At 61.8% G+C, this 11,041-nt stretch overlaps 1 protein-coding gene across 1 annotated transcript; it reads left to right on the plus strand.

The window, feature by feature from the left end:
- The first annotated feature begins 401 nt into the window (after window positions 1–401).
- Window positions 402–8,411, plus strand: PROM2 (prominin 2). The gene is made up of 23 exons (XM_086865496.1): window positions 402–763; window positions 939–988; window positions 1,090–1,292; window positions 1,378–1,498; window positions 1,666–1,729; window positions 1,867–1,956; window positions 2,039–2,238; window positions 2,316–2,390; window positions 2,468–2,531; window positions 2,637–2,796; window positions 2,883–3,035; window positions 3,336–3,459; window positions 3,907–3,998; window positions 4,076–4,160; window positions 4,269–4,415; window positions 4,502–4,573; window positions 4,644–4,736; window positions 4,814–4,867; window positions 5,750–5,830; window positions 6,888–6,956; window positions 7,071–7,160; window positions 7,739–7,845; window positions 7,925–8,411. The coding sequence occupies exons 1-23, from the start codon at window positions 541–543 to the stop codon at window positions 7,986–7,988; spliced, it is 2,481 nt and encodes an 826-aa protein (XP_086721622.1). The 5' UTR covers window positions 402–540; the 3' UTR covers window positions 7,989–8,411.
- The last annotated feature ends 2,630 nt before the right edge of the window (window positions 8,412–11,041 follow it).

Consider the following 11,041-nt stretch of genomic DNA (forward strand, 5'->3'; position numbering starts at 1 on the left):
CCTCCTTTTGTCCTCTTGCTGCTACCCCAGATCTCGGGATGTTTTTCCGAAGGGTGATTCCCACCCCCATCCACACACGAGGGTCCCCCCAAAAGGGCTTTCCCACCCCCCAAGTGATGCCCAAACCCCCAGATCCCTCCTCCCGAGGTGGCTGTGCTGGGCTGCGGCACCCCCAGCCCCAGGACAGGGGCTTCACCGCCCCCCGCCCCTCTCCCCAAAACCCCGGGGAGCCTTGGCCGTGGCTTTGGGGAAGGGCTTTGACAGCGGGGACCCCGCGGCGGTGACTCAGGGATGCCGGGGCTCGCCAAACAGGCCCGGGATGATTTTTGGGAGACGCCTCCACGCAGCCCCGCCAAGCCCAGCCGCCCCGGGCAGCCCGTGGTGGGGAACAAGCCGGGGCAGCGTCTGCCCTTTGAGCAGCGGCTGAGCCGTCAGGCAGGTTTCCCGGAGCAGAGCCCAGCCGTGCGGAGCCGGGGATGCCTCTCCTGCCGCTCCGAGGCTGAGGGAGCCCCCGGCTCTCTGCTCGCCACAGCCGGAGCCATGCGGGCGGCCGGGCTGCTGCTGGGCTGGGCGCTGCTGCTGCTGCAGCGCTCTGCCGGCCAGCAGTGCCACCCCTCCGCTCCCACCGCCGTCCTCCGCTTCACCGACCGGCACGCCGAGATCCGGGTGCCGGCTCTGCACCGCGTGCCCAGCTCGCTCGATCCCCTCTACGGCCTCGTCCGGAGCTGCCTGGACCTCATCCAGCAAAACCCGCTGCCCACAGGTGAGCTCCGAGCCGCTGCTGCCGGTACCGGTACCGGTACCGGCACCTCCGGGGCTCCGGAGCGCCCGGAGCGAATCCAGGGCTCCGGGAAGAGGATTCTGCCTCTGTCCCGGGAAGGCTGGGGATACATCGGGAGAGGCCTCTTTTCCCTGGGCCATGTTTATGATTTTTGCAGAGCTGCTCAGGACAGCCCTGAACGACCCCGGCTCGGTGCGGACGTCTCAGGTGAGCCGGGATCCCGTGGGGACGTTTCACAGCCGGTTCGGGGCACCGGGAGCGCCCCGAGCTCGGTGCGGAGGTGCCGACGAGGCTCTCCCGTGGCTCAGGTGCTGCAGTACGAGCTGGGCTATGTGGTCTGTGCCGCCGTGGCTCTGCTCTTCACCGTGGCCGTGCCGGTGGCCGGGATGTGCTTCTGCTACTGCCGGAGCCGCCGGCGCTGCGGGGGTCGCCTCCGCGCCCACCGGCGCTCGCTGGGCTGCCGCCGCCGCTGCCTGCTGGCCTGCCTGTCCTTCACCTCCCTCATCATCCTGTGAGTCCCCCAAATCACCCACCCCCCCAAAAAAAACCTGGCGGTTTAAGGGGCCGGGCAGTCACCGCCCGCCGGTTCCCCGCAGGATCGGAGTCACCTGCGCCTTCGTCACCAACCAGAGGGTGAAGGGACAGATGGAGCCGGGGCTGGGGGCTGTGCCCTCCACCCTGCGCACGCTGCGACAGCACCTGGCCAGTGTCCCCCAGGTGGGTCCCCGAGCCCGGGGATGGCCGCGTTTCCCTCGGGGCATGCTCGGGCAGGCGAGAGGAGGTGACGCGGCCGCATTAAAAATGGATTTGGAAACGGCAACGCGGGGTTCCCACCCCTCCCGGCGGCTGCTACCCCCGGCTGACCGGCTCCTCTGTCCTGGCAGGGCGTGCAGATGGTGGTGGACAAGTTCGAGGTGCCCCGAAAACAGATCATCTCTGACCTGGGCGGTAAGCGCGGAGCCGGGCGGCGCCCCCAGCTTGAGCCGGGGGACGGAGGGGGCGCTGACGGTGCCCCGGGGACGGAGGAGGCGCTGACGGTGCCCCGGGGACGGAGGAGGCGCTGACGGTGCCCCGGTGCCTCGCAGGGCTCAGCCGGAGCGTGGGGCTCTCCATCCACTCGCAGCTCAAGGCCGTGACCTACGCGGCGCTGGAGGAGCTGCAGGAGCGGGCCGCAGGTACGGCTGGAGCGGCACCGGGGCTGAAGCCGATCCCATCCGAGCGGAGCAGCGTCACCCAGCCCTGGCCTTTCTCTTTAAGACCTACAGACCTCGCTGCACCATTTACAGATCCTGCACAGGACGGCGCGGGCGCTGGCGGCGGCTCGGGCCGAGCTGGAGCCGGCGCTGCGGGAGCGGAGGAGCCGCGTGGTCGCGCTCCTGGACGATCCACGCTGCACCTCCTGCTCCAGCGTCCTGGGCAGGGCACAGAGCCTGGAGCTGGGCGCCGACTACGGCAAGGTGGGCCGGGGGTCCCCCACCGCCACCTCCCCAGCCCGCCGAGCCCGGGGCTCACGGGCTCCTTCCTCCTCCTCAAGGTGCCGTCGGTGGAGAAGGTGTTGAAGGCGCTGGCCGGGCTGCCCCGAAGTGACTTTGCGGAGATGATTCGCCAGGTTGGGGGTGTCGGGGTGAAGCGGGGGGTGCTCAGCACGTGCAGCTGAGCCTCTCAGCACCCCCTCTTTCCTGGCAGGGCAACGGCACCTTCAACTCCATCCCGGAGCTGGCCGTGGAGAGGATGGCGCAGGTCATCCAGGGTGAGCGGGGCTGTCACGGCGAGCGGGGACACCGTGCTGCCGGTGAATCCCGGTTTGGGGACACGGCATGCAGGGACCCCCTCCAGCGCAGCCTTGTCCCCGCAGATCTGCGGGGCGATTTGGCCCGCACGGCGGAGAAGGTGCAGTCCATCGCCGACGGCTTCCCCCTCCCCGATTACACTCGGCCGGTGAGCGAGGCGCTGCTGAAGGCGGAGCAGCGGAGCCAGCCGTACCTGCGGGAGGTGCAGCGCTTCGAGCGCTACAGGTGAGCGCCCCAGAGAAGGTCCCCGAGCCCCAGGTGCCCCCATCTCGAGGCTGTGCCCTGCTGCTCTTCTTTCCCCCCCACCGCAGGTGGATCGCGGGCACGGTGCTGTGCTCCATCATCCTCCTCATCCTCGCCTGCAACGTGACGGGAATGGCCCTGGGGGCCTTCGGCCTCTCCAAGCGGGAGGATCCCAGCGACTACGAGTGCCGAGCAGAAGCCGGCGCCAAATTCCTCCTGCTGTAAGCTCTCCCTGGTGCTGGGGGGGCTCTCCCATCTCCCACACCCCCCAAAAAACCCCGGGCAAAGCCAAGGGAGGGACCGGGAGCCGTCCCAGCGGAAAAGCTTTTGAAGGCACCGCTTTGGGAGAAGCTGCCGCCGCCTGGATGTGGCAGCTCGGCACACCCCGCTGGCAGGGCTGTGCCCAGCCCGGCGTGCCCGGGCTCGGGAAGGAGCCGCGGGGCTGCAGCTGGACGGGCAGGTCCCTTCCTGCCTGCTGGGCTCTGCAAAGCCACCGCCGCCTCCTCCTCTCCCTCTTCCAGCGGCGTCGCCTTGGCTTTCCTGTTCTCCTGGCTCCTCATCCTCCTGGTTTTCGCCACCTTCCTGGTCGGGGGCAACATCCAGACGCTGGTTTGCAGGAATTGGGTCAACCAGGAGATTTATAAGGTGTGTGGCCACACGTCCGCCCTGCAAATCTCCCCTTCCGTGCGCCAAAACACCTCCGAGGGCTCCCCCTAAACCCGACTGGGAAAGGCCCGTCCTAGACCAGAAGATTAAGTTTAGGATTATCTCTTGGGATTTGCATCTTCAGCTGGGAATTGCCTTTGTGCTGTTCATTCACTTCCTAATTGCTGCTCCCCGGTCCTCGAGCAGCCCCGGGGCGCTTGGGGCCGGCAGCTCCGGGTTTTGGGGCGGGGGGAGCGGGATTGGGCTCAGGATTCTCCCCATGGCAGTGGGGACAGGTCCCTCCAAACTCCGAGACCCCGCAGCGACCGATGCCCAAATGAAGGTGAAATCATTTCAGGCTGCCCTGAGCTACCCCAGCACCCCCAGAATTCCTGCTGGGAACGCCTGTCCCTTACCCCGAGCCGTTTTCCCTCTTGTTTGCCGCAGTTCATCGACACCCCCGGGAACCTCCCGCCCTCCATGAACCTCACCCAGCAGCTCAACCTCCGGAGGGGCTCCAACCTCAGCTCCGCGTACCGGTGAGCGCCGCTGGAGCTGCCCCAGCGCCGCCCGCCTGGATTTGGGGTGGCTCTGCCCATCTCCCTCTGCCTTCCAGGGAGTGCAGGAGCGGCGCGGGGCTCTGGGAGGTTCTGCAGCTCCACAGCCCCTACGAGCTGGATGAGCACCTGAAAACCCCCAAGGTGAGGGGCTGGCTCCGAGCCGGAGCTGCTGGGAGCGCCACGGGGGCCACCCAGAGCTTTAGTGGGCGCGCTGGGAGCCCCTCCGAACCCCCCGTGCGACCCTCGCAGTACACGGCTGATTTCCAAAAACGCCTGGGCGACTTCACGGCCAAGCTGGGGGACGTGAGGCTCCTCCGCAGCGAGGGCAGGCAGGACCTGGAGAGCTTCGCCCGCAGCGGGGTGGACGAGGTGGACTACGGGCGCTTCCAGGAGGAGGTGAGGGATGCTCGGAGCTCGCTGCAGGGCGCGCCCCGCACCGGGCACCGCCTTTGGGGCACCCCCCGACTCCTTTCTCCCCGCAGATGAAAAACCCCGTGGTGCAGAGCAGCCTGCCCGGCTTGGCCAGGAGCCTGGAGGGGCTGCAGAAAATGCAGGTGAGCGGCGGGGCGAGCGGCGGGGAGGCGCCGGTGGCCCCGGGCCGCGCTCAGCCCGCTGTGCCCGCAGAGGAACCGCTCGGTGGCCGCGAGGCTCGCGGAGGAGGCGCGGGCGCTGTGGCACATGCAGAACTCCACGGTGCAGTCGCAGGAGGCTTTGGTGGTGAGTCCCTGCCGGTCTTGGTGGCCTTGAAGGGGACAAAGAGGTTTCGGAGCTTTTATCGCCTCCCTCTCCCACAGGCGGAGCTGGGGGAAAGCGTCCGGGTCCTGTCCAGCTTGGCCCCGCACCTCAAGGTACCCGCGAGCCGCTTCCAGCCCCCCAAAATAAACCCTGGGGTGCCCCATGGGTTCCTTCTGCCAAAAAAAACCCCAAAATCAGTTACAGGGTGATGGCCAGCCAGGAAATAATGTTAAAATAAATAAACTAAAATAAACCCTGTGGTGCCCCATGGGTTCCTTCTGCCAAAAAAAACCCCCAAAATCAGTTACAGGGTGATTGCAGAGCCAGGAAAATTCCAGCCAGGAGATAATATTAAAATAAAAAATAAAAAATAAAAAATAAAAAATTAAAACAAAATAATAAATAATAAATAATAAATACAGTTATAGGGTGATGGCAGAGCCAGGAAAATTCCATCCAGGAGATAATATTAAAATAAAAAATAAAAAATAAAAAATAAAAAAAAAAAAAAATAAAATAAAAAAAATAAAAATAAAAAATAAAAAAATAAAAAATAAAAAATAAAAAATAAAAAATAAAAAATAAAAAATAAAAAAAAATAAATAATAAATACAGTTATAGGGTGATGGCAGAGCCAGGAAAATTCCAGCCAGGAGATAATATTAAAATAAAAAATAAAAAATAAAAAATAAAAAATAAAAAATAATAATAAAAAAATTAAAATAAAAAATAAAAAAATAAAAAATAAAAAATAAAAAATAAAAAATAAAAAATAAAAAATAAAAAATAAAAAATTAAAAAAAAATAAATAATAAATACAGTTATAGGGTGATGGCAGAGCCAGGAAAATTCCAGCCAGGAGAATCGGTTTCGTTATTCAGTGCTCAGATTTGGTGCTGTAAATCAGAAATCCCCCGCAGAGGGGTTTTCCTGCTCGGGGCACATCCCTCTTTCCCGGGCCCTGAGGATGCTCTGCCCTCGCTGCGCTTCCCCAGGAGCGCCTGAGGAAGACTTTGGCCAGCACGGCGGCCGTGCAAGCCCGGCTGCCCCAGCAAGCCCAGCAGATCCTCCGGCAGGTGAGGCACGGCTGGGCCAGCAGAATTCCCCGGGGAGGGAGGAGAGAGCAGAACCGGGAGCTGCGGGAGGGAACCGGGAGCCCTCGGCCTCATTTCCCAGCCGGTTAGCCCGGGGTGGCTGGAGAGAGGCTGGAACCGGGCCGGGAGAGCCGGGATGGAACCGGGCCGGGAGAGGCTGGAACCGGGATGGGAGAGGCTGGAACCGGAATGGGAGAGGCTGGAACCGGGATGGGAGAGGATGGAACCGGGCCGGGAGAGCCGGGATGGAACCGGGATGGGAAAAAGGGGATGGAACCGGGCTGGGAGAGGCTGGAACCGGGCCGGGAGAGGCTGGAACCGGGCCGGGAGAGGCTGGAACCGGGATGGGAGAGGATGGAACCGGGCCGGGAGAGGCTGGAACCGGGCCGGGAAAAAGGGGATGGAACCGGGCTGGGAAAAAGGGGATGGAACCGGGCCGGGAGAGGATGGAACCGGGATGGGAGAGGCTGGAACCGGGCTGGGAGAGGATGGAACCGGGATGGGAAAAAGGGGATGGAACCGGGCCGGGAGAGGCTGGAACCGGGATGGGAAAAAGGGGATGGAACCGGGCCGGGAGAGGATGGAACCGGGCCGGGAGAGGCTGGAACCGGGCCGGGAGAAAGGGGATGGAACCGGGCCGGGAGAAAGGGGATGGAACCGGGCCGGGAGAGGCTGGAACCGGGATGGGAGAGGCTGGAACCGGGATGGGAGAGGCTGGAACCGGGCTGGGAGAGAGGGGATGGAACCGGGATGGGAGAGCCGGGATGGAACCGGGCTGGGAGAGGCTGGAACCGGGATGGGAGAGGCTGGAACCGGGCCGGGAGAGGCTGGAACCGGGATGGGAGAGAGGGGATGGAACCGGGATGGGAGAGCCGGGATGGAACCGGGCCGGGAGAGCCGGGATGGAACCGGGATGGAGCCGGGATGGAGCCGGGATGGAACCGGGCCGGGAGAGCCGGGATGGAGCCGGGATGGAGCCGGGATGGAACCGGGCCGGGAGTGCAGGACTCTCTCTCCACGCTGCCTTCCCCCTGGCCAGGAGCTCGGCTGCTTCAGCAGGAAGGAGCTGCGCTATTTCTCGCAGTACCTGAACTGGGTCGGGCAGACGGTGAGTGCTGCCATCGCCCGCGGGCATTGCCGGGGCCCAGGAGCCCCCCGGGCGAGCCCAACTCAGCCCAGAGCGTTGATCCTCGCTCATCCTCGCCTCTGCTCCTCCTCCCAGCTGAGGGAGGACGTGGCTTCGTGCCAGCCGCTCGCCACGGCCCTGGACAACGGGCGGGTGATCCTGTGCGACCGCATCGCCGAGCCCTGGGTGAGGATCCCCCTCCCTGGGGAGCCACGGCAGCCCCAAAGCCCCCCGAGCCCCCCTTGGGCTGTCCCTGAGCCCCCCGAACCCCCCCGGGGCTGTCCCTGAGCCCCCCGAACCCCCCTGGGGCTGTCTGAGCCCCCCGAACCAATCCAGGGCTGTCCCTGAGCCCCCCGAACCCCCTGGGGCTGTCCCTGAGCCCCCCGAACCCCCCCGGGGCTGTCCCTGAGCCCCCCGAGCCCCCTGGGGCTGTCCCTGAGCCCCCCGAGCCCGCCCGGGGCTGTCTGAGCCCCCCGAGCCCCCTGGGGCTGTCCCTGAGCCCCCCGAACCCCCCGGGGCTGTCCCTGAGCCCCCCGAGCCCCCTGGGGCTGTCCCTGCTCTCCCTGAACCCCTCCCAGGGCTGTCCCTGAGCCCCCCGAGCCCCCCGGGGGCTGTCCCTGAGCCCCCCGAACCCCCTGGGGCTGTCCCTGCTCTCCCTGAACCCCTCCCAGGGCTGTCCCTGAGCCCCCCGAGCCCCTCCTGGGGCTGTCCCTGAGCCCCCCCGGGGGTCCCGCACCGCTCAGCCCGGGGGTCTCTCCTTGCAGAACGCCTTCTGGTTCAGCCTGGGCTGCTGCACCTTCTTCCTCATCCCCAGCATCATCCTCGCCGTGAGGCTCACCAAGCACCTCCGCCCCATCCGCAACCGCCTGATGTGAGAGGGGGTCCCGGGGGGGCAGCACGGCCGGGGAGGGGTCGTGGGACCCTCCCTGACCTCATCTCGCCCTCGGCAGCTCCACGGGCTCGGAGGAGACGTGTCCCTTCCACATCCCCCGGGTGACGGCGCTCAGGCTTTAGGAGGGGCTGCGGATCCCCCGGGACCCCCGGGACCCCTCGGGATCCCCCCGGGACCCCTTTGGATCCCCCGGGACCCCTTTGGAACCCCCGGGACCCCTTTGGAACCCCCCGGGACCCCCCGGGACCCCCGGGACCCCCGGGACCCCTTTGGAACCCCCCGGGACCCCTTTGGATCCCCCCGGGACCCCCGGGACCCCTCTGGATCCCCCGGGACCCCTCTGGATCCCCCGGGACCCCTTTGGATCCCCCCGGGACCCCTTTGGATCCCCCCGGGACCCCTTTGGATCCCCCCGGGACCCCCGGGACCCCCGGGACCCCTCGGGATCCCCTCGGGACCCCCGGGGACCCCTTTGGATCCCCCGGGACCCCTCTGGATCCCCCGGGACCCCTTTGGATCCCCCCGGGACCCCCGGGACCCCTCGGGACCCCTTTGGATCCCCCGGGACCCCCGGGACCCCTTTGGAACCCCCGGGACCCCTTTGGATCCCCCCGGGACCCCTTTGGATCCCCTCGGGACCCCCGGGACCCCTTTGGATCCCCCCGGGACCCCTTTGGATCCCCCCGGGACCCCTTTGGAACCCCCCGGGACCCCTCTGGATCCCCCGGGACCCCTTTGGATCGCCCCCTCCCCATGTCTCACCCTCCCGGGGGTCCTGGAGCCCTTCCCGGGGCTTTGGGGTCCCCCCGGCTCTGAGCTCCCGGAGCCCCTCGGGAAGCGGGGGCTCCCCCCGACCCCTCTCGCCCCCCGCAGGGAAGGGGACCCCCAAAGCTCCGCTCTGCCGGGACCCCCGAGCAGCGTGGGGCGAATTAAAACCCAAAAATAATCAGTCCTGGAGCCTCGGTTCTGTGCCCTGCCACAGGGAAGGGTTGGGAGGGGGCTGGGGGGGCTGGGGGTCCCAGAACGGGGCTGGGGGGCTCTGGGGGGGCTCTGGGGGCTCTGGGGGGCTCTGGGGGTCCCAGGGCCGGGTCTGGGGGGCTCTGGGGGTCTCTGGGGGCTCTGGGGGGCTCTGGGGGTCCCAGGACCGGCTCTGGGGGTCTCTGGGGGGCTCTGGGGGGCTCTGGGGGTCTCTGGGGGTCCCAGAACGGGGCTGGGGGGCTCTGGGGGGCTCTGGGGGTCTCAGAACCAGGTCTGGGGGGCTCTGGGGTTCACAGGGCCAGGTCTGGGGGGCTCTGGGGGGCCCTGGGGGTCTCTGGGGGTCCCAGGGCCGGCTCTGGGGGGCTCTGGGGGGCTCTGGGGGGCTCTGGGGGTCTCTGGGGGGCTCTGGGGGTCCCAGGGCCGGGTCTGGGGGTCTCTGGGGGTCTCTGGGTGGCTCTGGGGGGCTCTGGGGGTCCCAGGGCCGGCTCTGGGGGGCTCTGGGGGTCTCTGGGGGTCTCTGGGGGTCTCTGGGGGTCTCTGGGGGTCCCAGGGCCGGCTCTGGGGGTCTCTGGGGGTCTCTGGGGGTCTCTGGGGGTCTCTGGGGGTCTCTGAAGGGCTCTGGGGGGCTCTGGGGGTCTCTGGGGGTCTCTGGGGGGCTCTGGGGGCTCTGGGGGCTCTGGGGGTCTCTGGGGGGCTCAGGGACTGAGGACAGGGGTGGCCCCACCCCCTGGCAGTGCCCCATGGGACCCCCACCCCACAATAACCGGCACCAAACCCCCTCCCACCGCCTGCAGTGCTGCCCTCCAGCTGCTCTTCATTAGCAATTAATAATTAGAGATTAATAATTAGAGATTAATAAATAGAGATTAATAATTAGGGAATAATAATTAGAGATTAATAATTAGACATTAATAATTAGAGATTAATAACTAGGGATTAATAATTAGAGATTAATAATTAGACATTAATAATTAGAGATTAATAACTAGGGATTAATAATTAGAGATTAATAACTAGGGATTAATAATTAGAGATTAATAATTAGAGATTAATAATTAGGGATTAATAACTAGAGATTAATAACTAGGGATTAATAACTAGAGATTAATAATTAGGGATTAATAATTAGAGATTAATAATTAGGGATTAATAATTAGAGATTAATAGTGGGAGGGTTTGGAAATGAAAACATTAAAAACCCATCCTGACCCCTCCCCTGGTGTGCCCAAGGAAATCCGGATTTTATCTCCCAGTTTTTCCAGCAGAAAATTCCCGTTTTTTATTATTCTTTTTTTATTATTATTATTTATTCCAAATTCCTTTTCGTGATTCAGGATCCCTGCTCCTTCATCCGCTGCTTTCACAAAATGATTCACAGAATCCATCCAGGAGCTCACGGATCCCCCCCAAATGAGGATTCCCTTCCCCGAAACTCCGCATTTTCATGGATTATTAATGAGAAAAAAGAGATTTTTTCCTGCCCACAGCATTAAAAACCACCTGGATCGTGAATTATTTCAATTATTTAAATGGTTTAAATGATTTCTGCCCCAAACCCGGCTGGGTTCCAGCAGCTCCTCAGCCTGCAGAGGTCAGGATTGCTAAAAAGATTTATTCAAATGGATTTAAGGAGTGGAAATTTATCCGGATCTGTGATTTTTGAGGTTTTTTTCTATCTCAGTTTATCTAAATCTGAATTTCTGAGGATTTTTTGTATCTCAATTTATCTAAATCTGATTTTTTGAGGATTTTTTTCCATCTCAATTTGTCTGAATCTGAATTTTTGAGGTTTTTTTCTATCTCAATTTATCTAAATCTGAATTTTTGAGGATTTTTTTCCATCTCAGTTTGTCTGAATTTGAATTTTTAAGGTTTTTCCATCTCAATTTATCTACATCTGAATTTTTGAGGTTTTTTTTCCTCTCAATTTATCTGAATCTGAATTTTTTGAGGATTTTTTTCCATCTTAATTCATCTAGATCTGAATTTTTAAGGTTTTTCCATCTCAGTTTATCTAGATCTGAATTTTTGAGGTTTTTTTCCCATCTCAATTTATCTGAATCTGAATTTTTGAGGTTTTTTTCCCATCTCAATTTATCTGAATCTGAATTTTTGACAATTTAAACAACAAATAATCAATTAATCCCTAAATAATCAACTCAAACAACAAATAATTAATCCCTAAATAATCAATTTA

This window comes from Cyanistes caeruleus, chromosome 29 (genome assembly GCF_971803275.1).
Source record: "Cyanistes caeruleus chromosome 29, bCyaCae1.hap1.1, whole genome shotgun sequence".
NCBI lineage: Eukaryota > Metazoa > Chordata > Aves > Passeriformes > Paridae > Cyanistes > Cyanistes caeruleus.